We start from the raw sequence: 27,498 nt of genomic DNA, 5'->3' as shown, positions 1-27,498 counted from the left end.
CCTTCTCAATATAAGTGCTTCATCTTCTACGATGTCACCCAAAAATGGGCATGCCATTGTAAATGCTTTTAAATATGAACATAACAAAGTTGAAGGTGCAGGGAAGAAGGGGGGACCAGTAAACGGTTTATCATTTATTTATTTATTTAAAATGTAAGTAAACAGCAGGTACTTCATAGCCGACTGCCGCCCACACACGGCAACCTAAATGTGGACTGTTGTTTTTAGTGTCGACTAGTAGCAGCTGTACCGTTTAGTCGACTAGTCCTGCACTTCCCTAATTACAAAAGAGGAAAGCTCAGAGGATTATCACTGGAAGAAGGAGGTCATGATCAGGCAAGTGCTTTATGACCTGCGGTAATATTAGGGAAGCTTTCCAGCGTTGGAGATGTTAGAGAACGGGAAGGCCTGAAAGCAAACGCAGAGACGGTGCTTCTGATCCACACGCGAGTAACAGCGGTTTAGCGGATTCACAGAACCACAGTTATGCTGTTGTAATGTTAGCTATTGTAACAGGACAGTTTGAGAGTCTGTTTGTCTGGTGACAAAATAATCAAATCCTGCTTGTAAACTCTTGTATTGTTTGTTCATTTTTTGTTTTTCCCTTGTCGTTGGCATTATTTTGCTTCAGCTATGATAAAGACATAGTCAACAGTGTTTCTCAACTAATGTTCACACTTATTTCCGCTTCAGGATGATCACGTTCCTGACAGAATCATAGAGAGGTACATTTTGTGAAACAACAATACGACAACCACTGTAGTTCCAGATGTAAAAAGTTTCAAAATGATTCAAGTTTCAGGTTTATTGTCAGTGGCATGCTCATGAAAAGTCAATAAAAAAAAAAATCCACTGAATAATAAAAAAAAAAAGTACATCTCATATCCGCGAATCTCCCCGCTCCTCAAGGCAGAGAGCGGAGTGTGTCCCCCTCCGCTGTCGCGCTCTTGCTCAGATGCTCCCGGTAGAGCAGGAGTCGCTCGGCCGTGTGCTGCGTGAGCTTGCTCCTGCGGGCCCGCACAATAGAGCACGCCAGGGGGAACAGTCTCTTAAAACCCCCCGAGGATGCTGGGACGGCCAACCATTTGCGGCAGATGCTTCGCAGGCAAGGGAAGCGGGTCGCTTCTTTCCAGAAGCTTTGAACGGAAACATCTTCCTCAGACAAGGGCTCTGACAGATACTGAGTCAGCTCAGACATGTCAACACGCTCCGGCTCATCACGCCCGGTCTCTCTAGCGGCTTCACTCAGCGCTGACTCCACAACTAAAGATGCCCGTTGTTTGGAAGGGGTGAACAGTGTGCTAGTCTTGAATTTCTCTTTTCCATTGTCAAAGGGTTGGAGCTTGATTCGCGGGTCCAGAACTGTGGCTAGTATCAAATCTCTCCGCAAAATAAGAGGTTGGAAGTAAGAGCGGAGAGCAGAACGCAGGGATGAGCAAAAAAAGCTCAACTTTGTGGTCTTGCTCTCAAGTGTTTTATCAAGTCCAATGATGGTGGGAATGATGAGGGACAAGGTGACGCCGTCTTCCTGAAGCACTTGGACCACCTCTTCAAAAGGCTCCATGAAACCAACGAACTCCACGACCTGTTCACGTGTAACACGGACCACAGGTGGACACATGTGGCTGCTGTTCACCTCTGCGTGGGCTTGATCCACGAGGCTCATCACCGAGTCCCACACCGATTCCTGCATTATCTCTCGGATGATGCTGATTGTGGAGTTCCAGGTGTAGCCGCTTGTGCCGAACGTGCCAAACAGCGAGAGCTTGCATTTCTGAGCCAGAAGCTCTAGCCAGTAGGCGCTGCGGCGGAAGAAAGACACCACGCTTTGCACCTCAAACAGTATCCGCTCCACAACTCTGGACTTCTTTATTGCCTCCTTGATCACGCAATGCAGGAGGGAGGTGATGCAATCCAGGTGTTTACTGGAGGATATCTCCGCTATAGAGAAATCATCTATGGTGACCTGATCGTCCAGAAAACTCAATAACTCCTCTTCATCGGGGTCGCTCTTCTGCGCAGAACACATGATCTTGTAGTCGCAGAACAGATCATGAGTGGCGATAGTGTTCTTGGCCTCATGGATGATGCTGTACCCGATGTTATGCGGGAAAAGCCCAAAGCTTAGAAGAACCGACTCGATTTCTGCTCCGATCTGTGCTGTAACCTGATTACACTGCAAATGGCGAAAAGCCACAGTTCTGCTGTGAACGCTCCAGTCGTCATCAAGAAAATGCATCTGTACGGCAAGAAGAGGTTCTGTGTGTTCACTAGCCCAGATATCAGCGGTGATGTGCACCACATTACGGCCCCCGCTCAGCGTCACACATTTCCTGAGCTGCTGGATCAGCCGTGGCTTGATGGTTTTCTCCACAGAGCTGTACAGTTGTGAGGCGATCGTGCGCTGCGAGAGCTGTGGGTGTTGAGGACCCACTGCAGTCATGAACTTACGGAACCCACACCCTTCAGTGAAGTTTAGCGGGAGCATGTCCTCAGCAATCATCTGCAAAACATCATCTACATACGCTTTGTGTTGCGGGTCCACGATGGAAGGACTCCTGGAGTAAGAGGGTGAGGACGGATAGAGTGGGGGACTGTCGGCCTTCGGGGTTCTGTCTGAAGCCTTCCTCTTCAGCGGCTTCACCCTGGGCAACGGCTCCAATGCACTTATTGACTGTGGATTAAAATCAAACATTAAAATCACAAGTGCAGGCAAACACATTTACTTCTAATTTATCCCAATTACAATAGCCGCTTTTCCACCGTCTGGCCAAACCGCTCTTAGTGTTGGAGAATCACTTTTTAAAACCGCAGTTTTTGCTAGTTCCCGCAATTTCATTGCATAAATATCCCACATATTACACCACATTTTTAAAGAAAAAGGGTTATAATCAATGATCTTTGCCCGCAACAATCACAAAAAACACATTTTCAGTAAAAAAAGAAAAGAAAAATCGATTCCCTATTTTTGTTTTCGAAACTTGTCCATTGTGCAATCAATTTTCGAATGTAAAGTAACAGCCCTAATAAGCAGCATACATATTAATTTCTAATTTATTAAAATAATTCTAAACCATATATATATTATAAGTTATATATTGGCCACCCTGCTCTCAAAGACATCGACCATCAAAAACCTGTATTGGTCGACCACTATGATCTTGCATGTGTGATGATAAAGACACACACCCGGCATCTCATTCGTAATACCTTTACATCTAAGTGTTTTCGGTGCTATGCAGTAAACGGAGAGCATTAAACAAAGATGTGTATGGTTATTAGGGTTGGGTATCGTTTGAATTTGAACGATTCTGATTCCGATTCCGATCCCTTGTTTCGATTCCGGTTCCTAACGATTCTCGATTCCGATTCTTTTAAGAGACAGGGTCAAAAAAGTTTAGCTAACCTTGCTAACCAACGGTCTTTCTGAAGGAAATACTCCTTTCTGAAGGAAATACTCCTTTCGTCACAAATTTAGCATTTTGCCGAGATTTCGTTATTTTTAGAAAAGTGAAGCCACACTTTGGACCGCTGACATAAGCTACTAATGTTTGACCCGCGCGGTTATGCCAACACTTCCGGTAGACGCTTTTTCGTTGGTGTTGTTCAGCGGTTTCTTCTTCCGCTCGGCGGACTGTGAATATCGAAACTAGGAATCGAAATTTTAACTTTTGAACGATTCCGGGAAAAACGAAAAGTTAGTCCCGGTTCCAATCGATACTCGATTCTCGATACCCAACCCTAATGGTTATACTAACTATACTAATAGAGCTAACTAGAATATATGAATATCTGACTGCTGAAATCCACACGCATCGCCCACTCGTGAAATATCATCGATATATACAATATTATCATCAGAACTCCAAGCCCTATTGACCACAGTTATTCAGTCTGATAAACTAACACAAATGAAGAATTCTGCCAGATCTAGTGCTAATCAAACTGGATATTAGCACGACAGCACAGGGTAAAGGATATAGATTACCTTTTCATGACTGGTGGAAGCAGAGGTTTCCTTTAGCGTCAGGTAGATTCCCAGATCACTCAGATCCACATCCTCCATCTTATAGTCACCCTTGTCCATTTTACGCTTTAGGGTTGAATACCAATGGTTCTTTATGGAGTTATCAGTCCTGTTAAACATCAGATGTAACCAGTAGGAAACTGTACTGAGCACAATGCCTCACATTATAACAGTCAGTACAAATAAAGATAAAATAGATGACAATACTATAAGACTATTTAACATTAGGGTTGTAACGGTATGATGATATATCACGGTTCTTAATTTTTATAAATTATTAATGACAAAAATGAGTTGTTAGTCTAATCCATAATCAATTATTACATTTAACTGATCAGGCAGATTTTTGATTATTGAAATCTGTATAAACAAAACAAACAAATAGTTTCAAATTTGTTATAATAAAGCATTTGTTTAAAAAAACAACAACATTTGTTTAACATGTTTTCATTCAACAGTCATTTTAACTGATCATAATAATCAGAATTGATTGTTTACTACTGTGAAAATATATGATTAATATCGTGAAAATATTGTTCCGTTAGAACCCTATTTTACAATAACTATAACAATACATATACTTAACAATACAAACAAGACTATTTAAATCAAATAAATAAATAAAAAAGGCTCTAAATTACCTTCCAGGGAGAAACTTTGCAATCTGTGCCCAGCGAGACCCCAGAACACAATGGCACTTGACGATCAGCAGGTCCTCGTCTGTTGTCCAGGGCGTCTTGATCACAGACGGATCCAGGTGGTTATGCCACCGTTCTCTGCACTGTTTGCCCCGCCGCCCTTTCAGGTGCTTGGCAATTGTGCTCCACTTCTTGTCCCCGAATAAAGACACCAGCTGAATGAGCTACAGAAAGAATACAACAGTTAGACAGCTTTGACAAAATGATCCTTACATCTTCTAAAGCCGCCTTTCCACTGCACACGACAAACGACCACCGTCGGACCGGAAGTCATTCATTTCCAATGGACAGTCGTACGGGAGCTGCGGGGAGTTCCAATCATATGCGTGTGCGGAAAATTCGGATCCGATTTGAGCTTTGGATCCGTTGAAATATCGGCTAGACCGTATGCGACAGGCCAACCGGAAGTGATGTATTCTATTAAAAACTATGAGTGCGAGGCTAGAATTACAAATATTTTAACTCTTTAATGTTTTTCTGTAAACACTCTTTCTGTAAAATATTGGTTATAATTAACTATAGCAGAAAAAATATTTAATAATTATTAAATCAATATATTAATCAGCTCTATAAAATGTACTATGTTTTTATTTGAGATGTATTGAGGGTCATTTGTTTTGTGTAGATATTTATGCATGCATTACATTCATTAAAATCATTAATTTTACCATTGTGAATATCCGAGGGTAACGGTTGATTCACGACCAATTTTCAAAGTTCCGTGCAACTGACACCAGGGGGCGAAATACGACAATCGTATGCGAATGTCGTGTGCAGTGGAAAGGCGGCTTAAAGGACAACTCCGGCGCAAAATGAACCTTTAGTCTAATTACACATTGTTACCTAGTCAACCGTTATCTGAGATTTGTTTTCATGATTGCCGAATGTAAATAGTTTTATCTCTAAAAACAGTTTAGCCTATAACGCTAGTATAACGCTAGTATATAGGGCATAGAGTAATGACAAATAAAAATCGCTTGTTATTACCACTAAAAAGGCTCAAAATAGCCCCGCACTAACACGACAGCATAAAAAGAGTCCCTACATTCAAACCGAAGCATTGAGAACTTTGCATTGAGAACTTCAGTGTCCATACAGTTTAATAAGCAGATGTTTTATACACACAGTAAATTTCGCGAATTCAGGAAGAAGCCATCTTGGAAAAATAGTCTCTACCAGTCGATCTACGAACGCCGATCCAAGTGCGCTGGTGAGATGTGAATAAGGTGATAAGGTGAGCGCGAACAGTAGGCTACGTGTACATATTGAAGACAAGTAAACGGTTTGTGTTTGTGTTTCTTCTGGAAACAACGGATAATATGAGATTCTGCACAGTTCAGCGCACTTGGATCGGCGTTCGTAGATCGACTGGTAGAGACTATTTTTCAAAGATGGCTTCCTCCTGTATTCGCGAAATTTACTGTGTGTATAAAATATCTTCTTATTAAACTGTGTGGACACTGACAAAGTTCTCAACGCTTCGGTTTGAATGTAGGGACCCTTGTTATGCTGTCGTTTTATTGTGGGGCTATTTTGAGCCTTGTTAGTGGTAATAACAAGCGATTTTTATTTGTCATTACTCTATGCCCCATATACTAGCATTGAACTAGCGTTATAGGCTAAACTGTTTTTAGAGATAAAACTATTTACATTCGGCAATCATGAAAACAAATCTCAGATACCGGTTGACTAGGTAACAATGTGTAATTAGACCAAAGGTTCATTTTGCGCCGGAGTTGTCCTTTAAGAAAAGAATGAGGATAACCATGAATGCTCCATGCATGTTGTGCATTGGTGTCTGATAAACACAGAAGCAAACTGTGCCACTCAATCAATGCCATGCCATTTAAATACAGGACAAGTGACACAAACCCGTGGTCTTTTGTCCAGCTCAGATATCTCTCAAACAGTGCTCACCCTTTCATCTTCTTCTTTGGTCCAGGTTCCTTTAATGAGCTCTGGGTCTAAGACCATTGTGAATCTGTTTTTACACTCCTGTGCAGAGCGCCCCTGCAATAACACACAATTCCAGAGTGAGTACAACTGATCAAATATGTACAATCACAAATATCCACGTAAACATTTGAATATTTATGAATAAACAGAAACACTTTAAATTAGACCACTTGCCGGTAGGTAGCCTGAAATCAGCTCCCACTCCTCCCGTCCAAACCTCACCACGAGGGACGCAAGGGTTTCATCCTAAATGTTAGCCATGAAATACAAACACTAAGATTTGTAGCACACTATAAGCAATATAATGATAGCATCAGAAAGTGGTGGGGGGGAAAAACAGGCAGTGTTGGGACTAACGTATTACAAGTAACACTTTACTTTATGTAATCACAGTACCTTTCCCAAGTAACTAGTTACTTTTTCAAAGAAGTATTTTGTGTTCCCCTTTATTGAGAGAAATCGTGCGAGAGTGCCGAGGCGTTGTGTGCGCTGTGCGTGAACATGATCAGATCAGAAGCTTAAAGGGACACTTGAAATAAAAATCGCGATATAGACTAGTGTGTGTGAATATTAAACCACAAATACTATTTAAATACGAATCCTGTTCGTATGAATCGTATGTTCCGTGTGAATGAATAGTGTGCAGCCCAGAGCCGTTAATATGAATATCTTTGTGCAGCCGACGCGCAGTTTTATTTACCACACACACACATACACTGAAGACACACGTGTGACGCTTGCGCTGTTTTTTTGCCTGTATGAAGACAGAAATTATTGAACTTCCTCTCCAGGCTCTAGATCCACTCTGAAAGTCACTTCGTGATCATTTAACCGCTTCATTTGTGCAACTATCATCATGATCATGACAAACACACAGAAACTCAAAGGGCTTCACGGCAACCCGTCAAAATAAAAGTTCGGTTTAACTTGACAGAAATATATTACTGTTGTACAGTAAAAATAGGAAATGTCCAGATGTAATAATACATTAACACTAATACGAATAAATTATGAATTTTTTAGACAAAACTGAATTTAAGGAATAATCCATGTTTTAATTTTAACAGTAAAGCTCATTGTGCAGCACATTATTTGACAAAAAGTTTATGATACCAGCAATATATATATATATATATATATATATATTTTTTTTTTTCATATATCTATATATTTAAAAAATAATATTAATACATGATTTGAATTATTATACATTCTTTTTGATGTCTAATAATAAAAAAATTACATGCCCGCTCTGCTACAGTAGCAGGTAGTGTAGTGTACTTTTATACATTTTAGTCCCACTTTCCCAAAAACAGATTTAGTATTCCTCAAATAAAATAAAAAAGTGAAATGCAAACTCAAAATATTACACAAACCTGCAATCATAAAAAAGTTAAATTACACAAAATATACTTTATTTTTTTAATCTCACTTTAACCAGTGTCTTTGCTGACTGACCTTTGATGATCCAATTCAACAATACTGATAAGTAAAAATGACTTTAAACATTACATTCGTGTTTCATTTTTTTTTATTACTGAAGTATAATGTTGAAGCTTCTTCTCTTGCGTCCTACTCTTCTGTGGTCCAGAATGGCAGCACGATTAATTAAATCAAGTAAGTGACATATTATCTTATTAATGATATAAATGCATCTCAGTGCTTCAGCTCACCTCTTTTGAAGTCCACTTGCTCTTCAGTGGTTCGATATCTTCATCAATATCAGACTCCAGATCAGCCACACACTTAGGGTTAAGGCTAACCACAGCTTCCATTACACTGCAAACACAGAAAGGAGATCAGCACACTAGGGCAATATTTTCATTCAGATGCGCGGCGCGACCACCACACCGTTGCCCAAAATCAAATAGCAAGCGTAATGAAAGCAGAACGAAACTGCGCTATTATTTTGTGCTTTACGGACCGTTTATCAGTTTACCATCTCCGTAGTTAATGCCTGCCCTACAGAGAGAAATGCACATAATGGATTACATAATCAGAGAGTAGCCTTTTTCGTTTTGAATTGTTTCGTTTAAAGACATTTTAAGCTTTCTATATATAGATATATTTATCATGCCTGTAGGCACGTTTCCAATACAGATTTGCGCAAAACTTTTGCGATATTTTCCAAATGTCTATAAAAAACTATTGCGAAATGACGGTGTTTCCATTAACCGAAGTTTTGCGACTAAAACGTCTTTTATTTACTCTCGCGATAAGTCATTCCAAAAATCATGGCAACAGACATTGGTACCTATTTCACAGCCATACACCGCACTAGACATTATTATTATTATTAATGGAAGGAGACGTGGTGTGTTAACCAAGCATTAATGGCAGGAAAAGACACGGAGTTCCTGGTGTTTCTTCCTTATTTCTGCTTCGATGTCTTGATGGCATTTCTTTGAGGTTTAGAGAGGCCTGTAATTATTGTTTCTTTTTTTTAAATGAATTTAATAAAGAACTCGATCTTGATTATGTCCAAACAGCCATTGCAAAACAAAAATGAACGGTTGTTGTATTTTTAAAATGCAAAGTTGAACACCATCTTTTTAGTTTGACCACACCAATGCTGCGCTATATAGCCTAGGCTACATCTCAACGAATTTTCAGATATTTATTTATGACCTTTTGCCCCCTTTAAAACATTTAAAATATTCACAAATTAATATTGGGGGGGGGGGGGGGGGGGTTTACTAGATTTTAGATTTTACTGGTTTTCTAAGGCCAAATTAGAACATGGATATTTATGATATTGGTTACACTTTATTTTGATAGTCACTTTAGACGTTCTACTAATTAACTTAACTTTTCAAATTAAGTAACTTTTCAACTACATGTCAACTAACTGTCATTAGAGTATTAGTATATTATAGTAGACTGTCAGTAGACTGTTAGGTTATGGTTAGGTGTTAGGGTTGGGGTTAGGGGAATAAGTATACTTGTAGTCGCCAAGTTACTTAAAGTCATTTGAATGTCTGTTTGGGGACCAACAAAATAAAGTGTTAGCAGATATTAAGCTGACAGTCTACTAATACTCTAACGACAGTTAGTTGACATGTAGTTGAAAAGTTACTTATGGTTAGTAGAATGTCTAAAGTGGACTATCGAAATAAAGTGTTACCATGATATTTTTCCCACAGTGCTGTAGGCTATAGGCGAGTTATTATAAATGCGTCTGAAAAAATAACGAGCTAAAAACATATTTGCCGGATCCGGATGCACCTTTAGAGAGAACTGCACCTTTCATACGGATTACATTATCAGAAGGTATTAGTTTACGATTCGAATTTGTTCTTTTTAAAGTGGACATTAAAAGCTTTAGGCTAGTTTAGTTCTCGCGCTTCAGTTCACGAAGATCATAAACCTGATTGTTTTATGTTATTTTTTAAAAGCACAACGTTTTCTTGTTATTGTGACATTACGCAAATAAAAGTAGTTGCGAACAATGTATTATTATGTTCTGTATAACCACAAATGTAGAGCTGTCAACTTTAGTCGTTTAGTCGACTAATCGGTCGATGCCGTCTTGGTCGACTGACATTCTTATTGGTCGACCAGTTGCATTTTTTTTTTTTTTTACCAATAGAAAGATTTTTTCAATGATTTACTCCTTTATATTTATTCCTTTATAAGCAGTTATTTATTGCTGTATTGTAAATATAATTAGCCTATGTTTTGTCTTTAATTTAGGCTATTTTTTTATGTCGCGCACACACGACATAATACACTCGGGAACCGCACCTGTGGCCGGCTGCGCTGCTGCTCGCGCTCGGTAAGGGATGCTGTATTCATTCAGTTAGAACGCTGCTTGTTTTGGTTTTAGTCGACAAAATGTCCAGGAAATCTAAATCTTTTGTCTGGCTGCATTTTAAAACAAAGACGACAAGACTGTGGAGGGAGGCGATCGCGTTGCTCCATTATGAGCGCGCAAGTCGCGCGCCTACATTTAAAATCGAACTTGAGCGCGCAAAAGACGTGAGCAGCCTTTTAACGGCTATAGACCATTTCACAAGATGTAAACAACACTGGTCCAGAAACACTTCCTGTTTCAGTTTGTAACTGTTTTCTTTATTTCACATGTAAAGAAAACATCTTAATATGTTTGTTTAACTTTTTGATTCAGTTTTAAATTTTCTGTTGGTTGTATTTTATCCCAGCTTTTATGTAGTGTTAAAAAACTGAAACAGGAAGTGCTTCTGGACCAGTGTTGTTTACATCTTGTGAAATGGTCTATATCATGCTAACTCAATAGATTGTGTTTTCTTAATGTTTTCGTTTTTATTTGTACACTTGACGCATTTGAAAATAGCCTAAATAATGCAACAAAACAAAAAATAAACCTATACGCGGTCCTACAGCCTATTTTTAGGATTGTTTTTAAGTTATTTGGGTTTTTTGTGTGTTGTTTTAAAACGCCTTGATCGTCAGGACGAAAGTTAACCTATAGCTTTGTAAGTAAAGAAGAATATAAAGCCTGTATAAACGAGAGCTTTTGTTAGGATTTTTAATAATGTGGCAGATAGCAGTTATATTTTTTGCAGCGTGTGGTGTGGTCAGGTGCGCGATTGTGACCTAGGACAGAGCTCTTCACTTTTTGCAGTTAAAAAATTTAATTATTATTATAGTTTTATTTATTTGTGATGTTTTTTCGTTGTTGTTTTGTAAATGCTCAATGACAATTGTTTAAAAAATGTTCAATCAAAACATCACGTTTTTTTTTTTAGTCGACTAATCGTTGCGCAGGACAAAACTTTGGTCGACTAAGGATTTCTTTGGTTGACTACAGCCCTACACAAATGATAGAGTATTTTAAGTTGATTCCCCTGTTGATGGGAAAATGAAAGTGTTCACGGCGCGCCCACGCCTGTCTGCCATCCAGTGCGTGCTCCAAACTCCACACACACTCTTGGATATTGAACATAATCGAGTGTTTATTTGTGATAATCTTAGCCCTATTATTGTCCAACCTGTACTATGAATGAGATGTGACGAATTGCTTTGTTCCTTTTTTGGATAAAAGCGTCTTCTACATAAGGCTATGTAGACTAATAAATGTTATAATAGGCTAATGATGATAATTACTATTTTTTATTTGCGGACACGGACCTAAAACACACTCCGTCTTCTAAGTCAGGTGACTGTAAATGCGCAAAATCCGTTTCCAATGCAGTTTTGCGAAAAAATCCTTTTTCGAATTGCCTGAAAAACCTCCTCATGAGAGTGTAAAAACTTTTTTGTGATAAACGGGAGTTTTTGCGAAATTGACGTGTTTCCATTGAGCGTATTTTCATTTCGCAATTTCAATTTGCGCAAATTGAAGGGTAATGGAAACGCAGCTTGTGAGGCATACGCTGAGTTTCGGTTAATTTATGATGAGGTACTCCAGTTCATGAGCAACAAGTGACCGCGCCGGAGCCTCCATATCATGATTATACACTCACCTAAAGAATTATTAGGAACACCTGTTCAATTTCTCATTAATGCAATTATCTAATCAACCAATCACATGGCAGTTGCTTCAATGCATTTAGGAGTGTGCTCCTGGTCAAGACAATCTCCTGAACTCCAAACTGAATGTCAGAATGGGAAAGAAAGGTGATTAAAGCAATTTTGAGAATGGAATGCTTGTTGGTGCCAGACGGGCCGGTCTGAGTATTTCACAATCTGCTCAGTTACTGGGATTTTCACGCACAACCATTTCTAGGCTTTACAAAGAATGGTGTGAAAAGGGAAAAACATCCAGTATGCGGTAGTCTTGTGGCCGAAAATGCCTTGTTGAGGTCAGAGGAGAATGGGCCGACTGATTCAAGCTGATAGAAGAGCAACTTTGACTGAAATAACTGTTGATATGATTATGTTCTTTATTATGATTGATGTCTTGGGGACGGTTATCCCAATTAAATCAGTCAAATGGCCATGATAAGACTGGCAGCTTACTGGTACTTTGCTCAACGCTCATGGAGTCGGCCGCGGCTGATCTGCGAGTATAGTATATTCGTATAATTAATGTTTTAGGGGCTGTTATGATCAGACTGGCAGCTGCTGACGCTTTGCTGGACGCTCATGCAGATCAGCCGCGGCCGACTCCATGAGCGTGGAGCAAAGCGTCAAACTGATGCCAAACTGATCATGGATATTTGACTGGTTCAATTGGGATAACCACCCCCAAAACATAAATCATAATAAAGTACATAATCATTAAGTTGCATAATAAATAATAAATGAGCTAGAAAAGGAGGAACACAAAACACTGCCAAAACTGCCAAAAATCAATGGTTTCTGAAACTTGGTGACGTGCCAGTAGCGGCTCCTGCCAGCCAGCTGGAGAATGAACCCCCACTCATATTTTTTCCTCTTTTGAAAAGTTGTGGAAACTATAGCCGCTTTCCGACCGGAGGGATTTTTGCAGTTCCTAGAACCTAACATTCCTATAACCCTTTTTTTCTCGTGTTCCAACCGGACTAAATTGGGGATTTTTTAGTTCCTCAGACCGTAGTTCCTATAACTCTTTCAGTACCTAGTCTAGATCGAGGACTTTTTTAGTTCCCTTTCCCTAGGTCTACGTTGATTGGTTCAACTTATAAGTCACGCCCACTGTCAACACGGAACTTGTAGCACACTGTCTGCCATACGCTGTGTGTTTTAGCAAACGCCGCCGTTCGTACTCCGTTATTAAGGTCCCGGCAAGGCAGAACAGGAACATTGCAATAGCCTCCTCCATGCTGGTTTGTCGTTGTTGTATGTGGCCGCGCTACGTCTAGTGATGACGCTATAAAGACCGTCGCCGTGCTTGCGTCACTCCCTTACCCCTCCTACCAGTTCCTATGGCCACTTGGTTCTAGTTCTAAGAACTGTTTAGAAGTGGACAGTTCCTATAACTAAGTTCCTGTAACTACTTGGTCGGAAAGCGGCTTATCACATATTTTGCAGGGAACTACACTAACCTTTTCCACTGGTGGCACTTGCGCTACTAACTTTTTCAGTTACTGGCGCAAAACATGATTTGGCCGCACAAATTATTTATAGTAAGCCGCTCTCTGGATAGTAATAAATAATAATGAAACTGTACTGCATTAGAGGTGGAACGGTACAGAAGTCACGGTTGGGTTCATACCTTGGTTCAGACATTCAGACGGTTCAGTACGATTTCGGTAAATGGAGTAAAAAGATAAATCTCTTAAGCCTCGTATTTTTAAGTTGTTTAAGTTTTATTAATAAAGGCATAGAACCAGTTTATTTGTAGTGCACTCACTGACAATAGTTTTATATAATTAGTTTATTAATTAAATTAATAAAAAGACAAAATGACCTTGATATATGTTTGGTAATTGTACTTGAATGAATGTAAAATTAATTTGCTTCAGATCAATATATTTGTTTTCCTTAATTTTAATTAACACTTTATTCTCATCTGAATTATAAATAAATGATTTCCGTATAAAATAATTACCATTAAAACACATTTGATTTTCTTTTTTAATCAATGTAGAATCATGGACGCAGGACTGTTGGCAAACTGTGATGACAATAAAATGATAGCTTATAAATATATCTCTGGTTGTTGTATCTGTTCCACAACATTTTGTATGTCATGTTTGGAGTGTGGGGTGTTTACATAGACATCATACAGGTAGACGCTCTATCGACCGCTACTGCCACGGACGAGAATTGGAGTGTAATCTGAATGGCAGGTGATATGAGCTGTCAGCGCATTAAATTAATCATTTCTCACTGAATACTGAACTGATTTTTACGAGTTTTTTTTTTTTTTTTTTTTTTGCTGCAAAGGTCATTCATGTAGCTATGATACAGGACACATGGTTCAGCGTATTTTAATATCCATTGTAGGTTTAACAGTAATATGATATTCTGATATAAGATATAAAGTGACCAGACACAATATGTGTGATGAAGGATATAATATATTTTATAAATCACACACTATAAATATGATAAAGAAGCAGAAACAGATAGTAGCAGTAAAGTAAGATATTTTAATAAGTTGAAGAAACAATTTATGATTTGTGACACGCACATACACACGAACAGACACACGCGCGCGCACACACACACACTCTCACACTCTCTCTCTCTCTCTCTCTCTCTCTCACACACACACACACACACACACAGAACGCAGCCACCTGTAATAAAAATTGAGAAGAAGATTTTCAACATGTTTGCATCAGTAATTTCTAAAAAATTAAATTCGGACGACATTAAGCCTATACCTTTTTTATTGTATGTGGATGTGAGAGGGGAAAATGTCGAGACTAAAGCCCTATTCGGATTAACTTTACAAGGGTAGTAAGTTACGTAATAATGTAATTTTACCTCAGGACTTCTGTAATATCAAATCGCATGTGATAAGATATAGGTTATCAATAAAACTAGAAGTTGGAGGGGTAACTCAATTTGCTAGGGCTGGGGTAAACGATTATTAACTAAACGATTAGTTGGGCGATTATTTTATCAATTAGTCGACTAATCTAATGACTAATTGGACGACTAATATAAAGAATATTTTTTCTGCTGCTCAATTAATAAAAAAACAATATCTCAAATAAATACTGGCATACTGAATCAAGATACTATAAGCTGGCTAACGTTAGTCTAATGTTATGTATTTGAACACCATCATTATAACTCTACAACCGCCAAAACCGTGTTATTAAAATATTTTTTACAAACATTTTTTATCATAGAGAATGTTTAAATATTAATATCAGCTGAGGAGGGAAACGGAGGCGGAGTTAGTGGTGCGATCGGAGGCTTCTACTACTGGAAATGAATCGGGAGAGGTTTGTGCACCTACTGATCAGAGCGCGTGCTGACACGGAGAAAAGCCTTGTTTATACTCGACACGTCCGCACGAGCGCGAATGTGCGCACGGCAAAAATGACGCGTTGGGTGCGCAAGACCAGGAAGACTCAAGACTGTGGCTGGCTGTGTGTACGCCTTTTTTTTGTAACAGCGCGCCCGGCGCCGCATCCGGAAACGACTTCAAGCCGAATCTGCCCGAGCTTGTACGTCTCACCACACCGGCACCCAGTTTGCGCATCTAAATTGCAATTTTTTTTTCTTAAGGGTTTGTTTACTGTGTGTGATTCATTGAATGGATAGCAAATTCACTTCTAGTTGTCTTCGTCCTCTATTCTGCAATGTTTCGGTCTCCCACGTGTGTGTGGCAAGCTGTACCGCCGGGAACATGCAAAAAATAAATAAATAAAGAAGCGTTGACGCAAAAATATGACGTCGACGCAATTTTGACGTCGAATCATCAACGTCATCGACGTGCCGCTACAGCACTACAATTTGCACATCGCTGTGTATTACATTCAGTGTTTCCCCTACAATGTATTCAGCGGCGGCGCTGCGAAATCTTTTCATGATCAGCAATATCATGACATTCACTTCATTCACTTATACACCTAAAAACACAGACATGGCGACCGGCAGCGCTGCTAATGTGGCTCTGAATCCACTTGTTGACAAGAACGGAGGAAAGAGCCATATATGGAAATATTTTCGATTAGGCTAATGTCACGTTGCCGTTCGTTAATTTAAATAAAGCATACGCGCTCCACTCAGAATAGAAATGACGCGCGGTTTATCAAATCGCGCCTCTGTTAAAGGTTGCATAGCAACGAGAGACTCCACGGGACAGCGAGCACTTGTGGAAAGGAGAAAGCGGTACGAACTATTTCCATGAGGACGAGGAAGTATCACCTACTGCTCATAGTCCTGATAGTTAAATATTATTTAATTTTTCAGATGAGTCTACTTAACTGGTTGGTGAAGAGAAAGGCAGATGGGGACCATGGAGGAGCTGAGGTTAGCAGGCGCGTGCAGAGGGGAGGGGGCGGGGGGACTTTGTCACTTTGCGGGGCTTCAGTGTCGCACAAACCTTCAGAAATCATTCTAATAGGGCTGGGTAATAAATATCGATTTCTCGATATTAATCAATTCTCGTTTTTACGAACTGATATCGATTCTTAAATCTCAAGAATCGATTAGTAATCCTGTTTCATTTGAAAGAATGGATCATTGTAGCGCGGCTGCGCACAATCAAAAAAAATCGCAATAATCTGTGTCCTTTGTTACTATTGATCTGAAACAAAGTCTCAATTTTCAAATTACGTCCATTTTCTTTAGAAATTCAAAAACATAAAGTGTTTTGGCGCTGTGGCGTGAGATCGCTCTGGCGCAGCTAAGCAGTAGCGCTGATCTCTCTTCCGGCTTAATAATACCAGTCACAGCGCCAAATAAACATGAATGAGCAAATGAAAGTGTGTTAAAAGATAGAGTTCAACTTATCGAATTCCGTATCATGTCACATTGATTCGCTCAATCAGTGTTTCAACCGTGGAAAGACGTCAGTTAAACAGCTTGTAATCCATAGCCGCGTTTCCACTACCGGGCCAGGGCCGGGCCGTGCTAGTGCGTGCCAGGGCCAGTCGCGTTTCCACTGTCACTTCCGGGGCTTGATCGGGGCTTCCTCAGGGCCAACGGCCAGGATTTCTGGCCCGTCGAATACCTTGGGCCAGAGGGGGCCAGCTCGGGCTAGAGGCGTGCTCAAGGTAAAAGGCGGAGTTTATCGGTGTTATGGAACGTTATGATCTGAAGCAAGATGCACATAGGCCTGTCCATGTTTAACCGATTAACCGTTTAAAATTGCATAACATTTTAATTTGAACTGTAGGTCTATGCCAAATGCTGCGCAAAAATATATAGGCTATATATAGGCTACATATCGACGAATTTTCAGATATTTGTTTGATTTTTTGCCCCTTAAACATTTAAAATATTTGACAAATTAATATGAAAAAAATATATATTTTACTGGTTTTCTGAGGCCAAATTAGAACCTGGAAATGATATTTTCCCCGCAGTGCTGAATGAGAAGAGCCGTAACCACAGCTTACAGAAAGGGGATTATAGGTGATTTATAGGCTATAATAAATGTGTCTGATAATAAAATAATATAAAATAACGAGGCATTAATTGTTTATTAATAAACTATTGTTTTCTAAATGATTTTCGGCTAAAAACATATCTCCATCTCCGGATGCACATTTAGAGAGAAATTAATTAGCTACATAATTACATAGTCAGAAGATATTGGCTTTCGATTCGAATTTGTTCGTTTTAAATTGGACATTTAAAGCTTTAATCTACAAGACTAAAGCTTTAAATGTCCAATTTAAAACGAACAAATTCGAATGCGGTGGCTGTTTCAGGTCTCGCGCTTCAGTTCACCGAGATCATGAAGCGCGCCTTGATTAATTGTTAAAGCACAACGTTTTCTTGTTATTGTGAGTTTACGCAAATAAATGTATTTGCGAATAATGTATTATTATTTTCTGTATGACCAGAAATGAAAGAGTATTTTAAGTTGTTTCCACTGAAAGAAATGCAATGAAACTGCAAGTGTTCACATGGGCGTCTCGCAGCCATCAGTGCGTGCTCCACACACACTGGATATGCGCTGATATGCGTCAAAAATATTGTGTTTATTTGTGCTCTGTTCCTTTTTTGGATAAAGGCGTCTTCTACATATGCAGCCTAATAAAATGTTACAATAATAATGATGATGGTTATTATTATTATTATTATTATATGACGTTTGATCCAGAAAGGCGTGTTAGGGGTGGGGTCTGGTGCAGCGCTGTGGGGCTACTGGCCCGGCAGTGGAAACGCAAGCCCGGTGCTTGAGGCCCGAGGCCACTAGCTCGGCTCGGCTCGCTGTTAGCTCTGGCCCAGCCCTAGCCCGGCAGTGGAAACGCGGCTCATGTATCGTCATATTTACCTCAGAAAACCCACATCAACTCGTTAGTCAGCTAGAAAAATAACTCTAGAGAGGAGTATTTTGCTAAATATATACACCATATTACATATGCATTATAATCTTAATGTTCTTCAATATTTAATGCATATTTGAATAAAGGCAAGTTTTTATGACAGTCACCATTTAAATGTTTATATAATCTTATTATAAAAATAAATAAAAGTGTAATTTAAGTGTTTGTATAGCTACAAAACAGTTCATTATTACCTTCATATTAGGCTAATGAAGCCTAGCAGGCTACTACAACTAGACTCCCATGATAGTTTACAGCATTAGTTAAGAGATTTGATTTCCTTGAGAAAATTTGCCATTTATTGTAACTGATATCCAAAATAATCAATATTGAATCGAATCGGAATCGAATCAAATTGCAAGCTTATGAATTGGAATCGAATTGTGAAATTTGTGTCAATACCAAGCCCTACATTCTAATATGATGAGATCTGCCCTTTTTTTTAAAGATTCTTTTATTATTAAAAAATAACATCATGTAATAGTATTTAACAATGTTAGGCTACTGTTTTTTCTGTATTTTTGATTAAATAAATGCAGGCTAGATGAGCATAAGGCTTCTTGCAAAAACATAAAATAGTATCACTCTCACTCACACACATCTGAAAAGCCCAGAAAAATTAAGTGCTCACAGATTGGGTGTGGCCTTTGCCATTAAGAAAAAATGTTCAATAAATTGTAAATAATCTTTTTCTGGGTTGTGATGTTTCATTTTTCCCCTATCAATTTCTACATTTTAGTTTGAGTTTAAAAACTTACAGGTTATTTTTTTATAGTATAACGACCTCTTTACTGTCAAAATATCAAGGAAAATTTTAATTCTCTGTTCATGACCCCATTAAAGCTACATTATGTATTTTTCTCCGCCGCTAGGGGTCGCTAACCTCTTACAATAACGTAGGTTTATGACGCAGTGAATAAGCGTAATGATGGAACTTGTCATGCCGATGGATCTAATGTGTATGGAAAATGTATTTCTACATTTTTCAAACTCATGGTTGAAGGGGTTATTTAAAAAAAAATTCTCCCGGAGGTGCAATTCCCCAAACTGCACCCTGCCCCGCCCCGCCCACCACGGCTTGGTAACAACCTCCGGCACCTAACAGCACCGCTGCTGAAAAAATTTCTAGGGGAAACACTGACATTGCTTCCTGATATCATGTGCGCAAACACAAAAAGCCTATACAACAGGGCAGTTGAATGGTTATCTGATAAACTAATAGCTCTTGTAATTATTACTTTAACAGTTACCCCACCTCTCCATGCCGGGTGAACACCGGCTGATGCAGTAAACAACATTTCACAACGATTTCAGTACAGTAATAGCAAATATCCTTGCTCCTGCTTGATTATCTGGTAATATTCTATTCACAAAATTAGGGCTGAACGATTAATTGCATTTGCGATAAAATTGCGATATGATGAAACGCGATTTTGTAATCGCAAGAGCTGCGATTACACTGGTCACGTGACACGCGGGAGCAGTCTGCAAGATCAAGCACCAATTTGCCACGCTACGGGGTCTAGCGTTCAGAAAAGAACAGTTTATTTTTAATGTATGTGATATTGTGTTATTTATTTTCTCCCCAAAAATCCTGGATCGATTCAGAGAATTTCAAAATCGAGCCTGAGCTTAGTTTTTAAACTCAGATGCGTGTAACGCTGCGCGTGCTTCAGAAACGAACCATGGTTCTGCTTGCTTCTATGGGTTTTGCCGCTTTGCTTGATGTAATACTCTTGCAGTGCGCGTTCTCTCCCGCGGGAATTTTCCTTACAAATGCTTCACAGAGGCATTATTTATGTCTGTTGGAATGCAGTTGGCTTATATATTAAAACTATGAAAATCACCGAGAAGGCTGCTTTCATTTTAAAATACTAAAGTGCGCTTTGTGAAGAGCGCTCGTGCATGCGGCCGTGAGCGACTCATTGGTTAAATGTGCATAAACTTGCATGTCAAAATGCTTTTATGACGCGAAATTAATGTAAACACGGTCAGTTCTTAAACCAACAGGACAAACCACATTTACAATTTCAAGAGATATGTGCATTAGTGTGAATGCAGCTTATCATATCTAAACTGAGGGGGAAAATCACTCCAGCTCTTGAACGATAAACATTCAGACAGCCTACTTTTAAATACTGAGACCACTCTTTCTTTATTGCTTGTAATGCTTTTTTGTTATTCTTTATTTACTAGCTTTTATATTTTGAAGATATATAATTTTATAAAGCCTATTTAAAATTCTTAACATTGGTTTAATTAAATTTTTTTTATTTTTTAAAGTATGTGTTTTTACACATATAATTAAATACATATTTTAAGTGTTATTGAGATTAATTAATAAAAAAAGTAGATCGGATCATGAGCTGCCTAAAGATTCCCATCCCTACTATACAATGATTTATTGCTTGTCTTTGTTGACTAATACAGAAGGTAAATAACTTTTTTTTAATCGCATATTAAATCGCAATCGCAATATTGGTTAAAAAAAAAAAAATCACACTTAGATTATTTTCCATAATCGTTCAGCCCTACACAAAATACAACCAATAGTACGGTAATGTTAAGACTTACTTGTGAAAAGCCCTATTTTCGGTGGTCCGGCGATTAGAACAGGAAAATGCTCCACAATGCTCTGGCATCTTATCTGCTGCCACGCAACGAGACTAGGAATACGGCCGGATTTCTCGGTTTCCAGCGGTCAATAGGGTATCTAGTCTCTATATGATATCTATGGGTGTTTATCTTCAGTGTGTAGTATTAGCCAATCAGGTGTCTTGACGCGAATCACGCGATTACGATTCAGCCTACACAGCCCAAAAAAAAAAGTCTAAAAAACTGCTAGTGATCATATAACATTAGTCGATGTCAATATCACCGCTAGCAATATAATTAGTTAGCTCATGGCGAGTTTATCAGACATCCGAATTCCAGAGCGCAAATCTACCTTTGGTGTACCAAAATCATCGTAAGGTAGAGACACGGTGTCTTACATCTCTGCGTCTTTTTCCTGCCGCCATGCAGGCCCAGATGGTAGCCTATATGATTGTGATTTAGCATGCCTACCTATTATAGAGACACAAACCTTTTACTATCACGTCCATTGATTTTGAATAATATGTGCGAGGAGGGAGGGAGGGGGAGGGAGAGAGAGAGAGAGAGAGCGCAAGACAGCGCTTGTGTTGTGTGAAGACGTGAGAGTGTGAGAGCTCTCTCTCTCTCTCAGCTCGTTTGCGCCCTGTCAAACGCATCAGTCATTCTACTCTACAACACTCGCCGATCAAAAAAGGCTTTGGCGGGACGATCCGACAGGTTTCAACCCGAAAGAAATTAAAAAAACCGACCCGTCAAAATAGTCACTGATACATTTGCGACCCATTAAAAATTAGGGTCGCAATGGGATTTCAAAAGGTTGCATATGCGACCATTTTGGTCGCAGTGTAGTTCCCTGTTTTGTATTTTGCTGTTAGAGCAAATGCCAACAATAAAATTCTATTTGCTGTCATCTCCCAATCACTGCTATAGAAGTTTACCCAACTATGACAACTTTCTCCGCTACGGGAACCCCAGACATGTAAATGTGTCCACACACAACCTGACCCAATGAGAAACCGGGGCTGAAAACTGAGAGATAATGGTGGTGATAGGACGAATTGTGTTGTAAAGGAACAGATCAATACAATTAAGACAACAGAGGTAGAAAGGTAAACAAAGAGAACATGCAACATACCTTACCTTACATAAACAGCTGCGCTTCTGAAGAATGACTCAAATGAACTGCCAGACTAGTATACTGGACCTAAACATTTGGAAAGAATCACTTTAGTGAATCAATTTAATCACTTCAGTAAATCACTTTATATATATATATTTTAGAGAGACTAACTAAATTATGCAAGTTGGCTCTGACTTTCGGCAACTAGATGACAGATTTTTACCCTGACTGTAAATCTGGGCATTGTGGCAATATTCCAGCCTCAACTCATTTACCAGAACCATGTGGATTTATCATACTGTCCATTGTACCATTTATCAGCCATTACACGAAATTAATGATCAGCTTACGAGATACGAATATAGGAACATTTTTTCAATATCACTCACTGCATCCAAGAGCACCAATACACTACAGGGTTTCCCATACATTCATTAATTTGTGGCGGCCCGCCACAATATCAACGCTGACCGCCACGCATTGATCTTCAGGATTTTTTCTTTTATTGTAGAGCTGTGCACTGACTCGCAGTGGTTTTGACGAAACAAGATTATTTTTAGACTGCCGAGGGCGTGGTAGCTGTAGCTCGTACCAAGGACGTGGTGAGCTGAAACCTGCGTACGTCACGAAGAACCACAAACATCCAATAGGTGGTTTGCAGTCACGTGATTGTGTTGACGCGCGGAATGCAGATGGAGGGCAAGGAGTGAAGAGCACAATGGACGAGATGGAGGAAAATCCGTACTGTTCTACTTTAGACGCTATTACAATAGAAATATATAAACAGAAAATCGAAACATATGTTGGACGTGATCCTTACGTTATGAAGAGGACCGATTTTCAACTGAATTGAGAGATTTGCCTGCCATCGAGGCTGTAGATATCAGCAACTAACTCCTCTTACAGACATACTTTGACTTTACAAAGTTCGGAAATTGGTACGTTACACAAACAGCCACATAAGTGTATTTAATTAAACAAACACCTGAATAATGTAATTATAAGCCACATAAATAATGTATTAACTTACATTTGACGAAGTGATCACTGCACACACACACACACAGGCATTTTCCCGACCGCAGACGTAGGTTTGAAAGGCATTTTTCCCGATGTTTTTCTGTCAATTTCTTTTCCACCCTTATGAACAACAACTTTGGGCACACGATAAAAACTCCTCGTGGTTTGATCGATTTGAGCAACAATAAACGACGCAAAACATAGGCATTTTGAGTGTGTTATAGTGCTTCCTAAATATAGAAGATCACTTCCTGCCCTCCATCTGCATTTCGCGCCATGGCAACGCAGTGGCGTGACAATTCACCATGACGTCACAACAATAATAGACGTTCTTCCGGGTGGCAAAAGCCGAAGCGTCCCTATGGCAACACTAGTAAATTGCTTGGAGGGAGACACACCGTCGGCAGTAGACTAATCTACATTTCAACAGTTGATTCAAAAACAGACGTGGTGGAAATTCAGACATAGTTAGCAACATGATCATTAGAGCTTAGATTCTTTGATCTAGAGACGTGCACTCCCAACACACACTAGACCACGGCGCGGGACTAGATCTGATCGCCGAGTGCGAGCGGTAATGCATTCACTCTGTGTGTGCGGATTGCAGGAGAATAAAATGATACACGCGACTCCCGCAAACTAGAAATATCTATGAATAAAACAAAATAAAAACTAATACATTTGTATTCATCTGTTGCAGAAAAGCAACAAGAACAATTAAAACAAAATAGAAATGATTTACATACAACAGAGTTTCTTTTTATAACATGACTGCAGCGATGAGCGATGTAGCCAATCACAGACATATGTGTTGATTTATTGAACGCAATGGCCAATCAGAAGCATTTACGATGAAGAAGCATTTACTCCTCACCGCTCAAAAGAAAGTAGCCTAACATAGAAAGTAATAGAAATTAACTAAGTTAGTTGAGAACGTCAGTTATATAACGACCCACGTATTAAAAATGGTTGGGTTTAAATCGGGCTCAGGCTCATAATTAGAAACGACATGCACTTTTGATGACGTCCACTCGCTTTAACCTCCTCACCCACAGGTTTCGCTGGATAGATTTACTTTTCTTCTGAAGGAAATCGATAAAAAACCTACACCTTTTGCTGTATATCTGGTGGCGCAACCCCAAACACAACATGTTTTCGCCATCGTTTCAACTTTGATCAACAACAATGATTTTAACTATGTAACTGTTCAGTTGCCAATAGAAGCCGCTCGCGTTCTGCCACCCGGAAGTATCCTGGTGCCTATTGTTTACAAACATTCTGAAATGCACTATAGGAAAATTCAACTGCAGTAGCCACCGTTCAACCTGAAGAGGGCAGCACTAAGACGTTGTTTACACCATATATTGTAGAAATAAAACACTTATACCCAAATGTCAAAAAAGTTACTCGAATCAATGATCAGCATTAAAAAAAGCCCCATTCTTACAGATCATTAACTAAAAAAAGTTGGTTTAGGGTTTAGTTACCCTTTAACTACACAAAAATACAGAAAAGTTGTACTAAATGAAGAACATAGAAATGTGCATCAGTGTGTTTTGCTTTTGTATGTTTTAAATAATTTACGAAGTCACAGAAAACTTTACCGATACAATTAATATTATATTATAATGCTATCATATTCTGAGCAGGAAATTAGTTCACTGCGCTGTAAGTAGAAAGGCGTGACAATATCACTGCTAAATACCTGAAAGTATTGTGTTCGCCATGTTTCTGACAGGCCACAACTCATGAAGATCGGGGCTTAAACAAAATCCTGAGCTTTCCACTGGTATTTATGACATTGTGGAGGCGTTCAACTTGTAAATACGATCTTTCAGTTCGGTTCTTTTTGCCGTATTGCATTATGGGTACAACTATGACCGTTGGTGAACCTTTTTGCATATTAACATATATACCTTATGCACCAGAGAATCGTGGGCGCCGTCATCATTAGAATATTGTCTTTCAACTTCCGGTCTTGCGGTCGCTCTGTATATTTCTATGGTATCGCTGTCCAGGAGTAATTAGCTGGTGAAGTGGATTTACTTATTGTAGAGTTAACTAAAGTTATCATGAGCATTGTAATGTTTATCATAAGCATTGTAAAGCAGATGTCTTAACGAATGTCGACCGGGATTTTTTTTTACGAGCAGTTCTGTGAAAATACAGACCGGAAGTCAAAAGACGAGCGCAGAGCTGAAAAGGGGCGGGGCTACATAAGGTCTATAACCATAGATATCATATAGAGACTAGATACCCTATTGGCCGCTGGAAAACGAGAAATCCGGCCGCCATCTTGAAACGGTCGTATTCCTAGTCTCGTTGCGTGGCAGCAGATAAGATGCCAGAGCACTGTGGAGCATTTTCCTGTTCTAATCGCCGGGCCACCAAAAATAGGGCTTTTCACAAGTAAGTCTTAACATTACCGTACTATTGGTTGTATTTTGTGAATAGAATATTACAAGATAATCGAGAAGGAGCATTTGCTTTTACTGTACTGAAATCGTTGTGAAATGCTGTTTACTGCATCAGCCGGTGTTCACCCGGCATGGAGAGGTGGGGTAACTGTTAAAGTAATAATTACAAGAGCTTCTAGGTTTTGTCAGATAAGCATTCAACTGTCCTGTTGTATAGGTTATTTGTGTTTGAGCACGTCAGGAAGCAACGTAATATACACGCATGACAGCGATGCGCAAATTGAGTTACCTCTCCAACTTCTAGTTTTATTGATAACCTATATCTTACCACGTGCGATTTGGCTATTGAGAAGTCCTGTGGTAAAATTACATTAACTTACTCCATCTACCCTTGTAAAGTTAATCCGATAGGGCTTTAGTCTCGACATACACAATAAAAAATGTATAGGCTTAATGTTGTCCGAATTTAATTTTTAGAAATCAACGTTACTGATGCAAACACGTTGAAAAGCTTCTTCTCAATTTTTATTACAGGTGGCTGCGTTCGGTGGATTCGGTGGCTGCGTTCTGTGTGTGTGTGTGTCTGTTTGTGTGTATGTATGTGCGTGTGTCAATCATAAACTGTTTCTTCAACTTATTAAAATATCTTACTTTACTGCAACTATCTGTTTCTGCTTCTTTATTATATTTATAGTGTGTGATTTATAAAATACATTATATCCTTCATCACATATTGTGTCTGGTCACTTTATATCTTATATCAGAATATTATATTACTGTTAACCTACAATGGATATTAAAATACACCGAACCATGTGACCTGTATCATAGCTACATGAATGACCTTTGCAGCAAAAAAAAAAAAACCCGCGTGAAAATCAGTTCTATATTCAGTGAGATATGATTAATTTAATGCGCTGACAGCTCATTTCACCTGCCATTCAGATTACACTGAGCGGAGCGGATGACCGGTTTAAGATGGCGGCTCCAATTCTCGTCCGTGCCAATAGGCAGTAGCGGTCGATAGGGCGTCTACCTATATGATGTCTATGTCTATAACGTTACATCAAAAAGAATGATAGTAAAACATGTTATAGCACAACATTACAACACTACGAAAGAAAACACACATTGCTCAGAGTGAGACAGTGAAACTTCACGGTTAGCATTTCTGGCTAAAGTTAAGTTAATACTTCTGAACCAAACTAACGCTAACCACCAACTCCCCAGAAGGAAAAATATCAGTAATCTCACGCAGTAGTAACTTAGATATTTTCGTTTATAATAATGCATAAGTTAATATCACTCTACTAAAGATCTATTCTATGTAACACTGAAGTTGTTCTCGTATATTTCAGACCACAACACGACCAAACTCCGACAGTTGGTTCAACGGCTGCTAACACATGCACTTTTGCTGATAGATAGACTAACGTTAGAGGATTCGAGCATCAGTTTGTGGATAAATACACTTGATTGCCATTTCTTCTCGGATACAGTGGAGAACATTTCCAGCAATTTTAACAGAACACTTTTGTTGAAACTGTTGTTTTTCTTTCTTACCCACACGCTTGCCAGGACATATCTTCGCTGTTTTGCAGAAGTCTTAAATTTCTCCGATAGATCAGGAGGTACCACACTGTTATAACTGTAAGATATGTGTGTTTGTTATCAATTATGGTCTGCAGACTGTGTGTGTGTTGTGTTTTGTGTGCGCTTGTAACCTCCAGTCCTCCAACTGCTGCCTGCCCTGAGTGAGCCCGCGCACGCGGATGCTGTGTTCGCGCGCGTCATTTGTGCG

General features: G+C 39.2%; 1 protein-coding gene across 4 annotated transcripts; it reads right to left on the bottom strand.

The window, feature by feature from the left end:
* Positions 1-121: 121 nt before the first annotated feature.
* Positions 122-27,498, bottom strand: mybl2a (MYB proto-oncogene like 2a). 4 transcript variants are annotated; one of them, XM_039671508.2, is made up of 9 exons: positions 27,422-27,450; positions 27,261-27,345; positions 22,281-22,344; positions 8,355-8,460; positions 6,856-6,927; positions 6,643-6,735; positions 4,669-4,889; positions 3,989-4,136; positions 122-2,674 (listed from the first exon to the last, which is right to left on the bottom strand). In XM_039671508.2, exons 4-9 carry the CDS (start codon positions 8,454-8,456, stop codon positions 905-907), a joined length of 2,406 nt encoding a protein of 801 aa, XP_039527442.1. In that variant the 5' UTR covers positions 8,457-8,460; positions 22,281-22,344; positions 27,261-27,345; positions 27,422-27,450; the 3' UTR covers positions 122-904. The 4 variants fall into 4 exon arrangements, with proteins under 4 accessions (XP_039527442.1, XP_088980863.1, XP_039527441.1 ...); XM_089124737.1 differs by lacking the exon at positions 22,281-22,344 and having other exon boundaries at positions 27,422-27,498; XM_039671507.2 differs by having other exon boundaries at positions 22,276-22,344; positions 27,261-27,479.

Source organism: Pimephales promelas, chromosome 20, assembly GCF_988280905.1.
Source record: "Pimephales promelas chromosome 20, fPimPro1.hap1.1, whole genome shotgun sequence".
Taxonomy (NCBI): domain Eukaryota; kingdom Metazoa; phylum Chordata; class Actinopteri; order Cypriniformes; family Leuciscidae; genus Pimephales; species Pimephales promelas.
Note: the sequence above shows the minus strand (reverse complement) of the source record. Positions and strands in the feature narration are given on the sequence as shown.

What these genes read in the sequence shown, in the direction of transcription:
- mybl2a (XM_089124737.1), bottom strand. Translation starts at nt 27,491, where the DNA reads ATGACGCGCGCGAACACAGCATCCGCGTGCGCGGGCTCACTCAGGGCA. An exon ending in CAGCAGTTGGAGGACTGGAG is followed by an intron (nt 27,346 to 27,421) that starts GTTACAAGCGCA and finishes CATATCTTACAG; the next exon opens with TTATAACAGTGTGGTACCTC. An exon ending in ATGTCCTGGCAAGCGTGTGG is followed by an intron (nt 8,461 to 27,260) that starts GTAAGAAAGAAA and finishes CTGTGTTTGCAG; the next exon opens with TGTAATGGAAGCTGTGGTTA.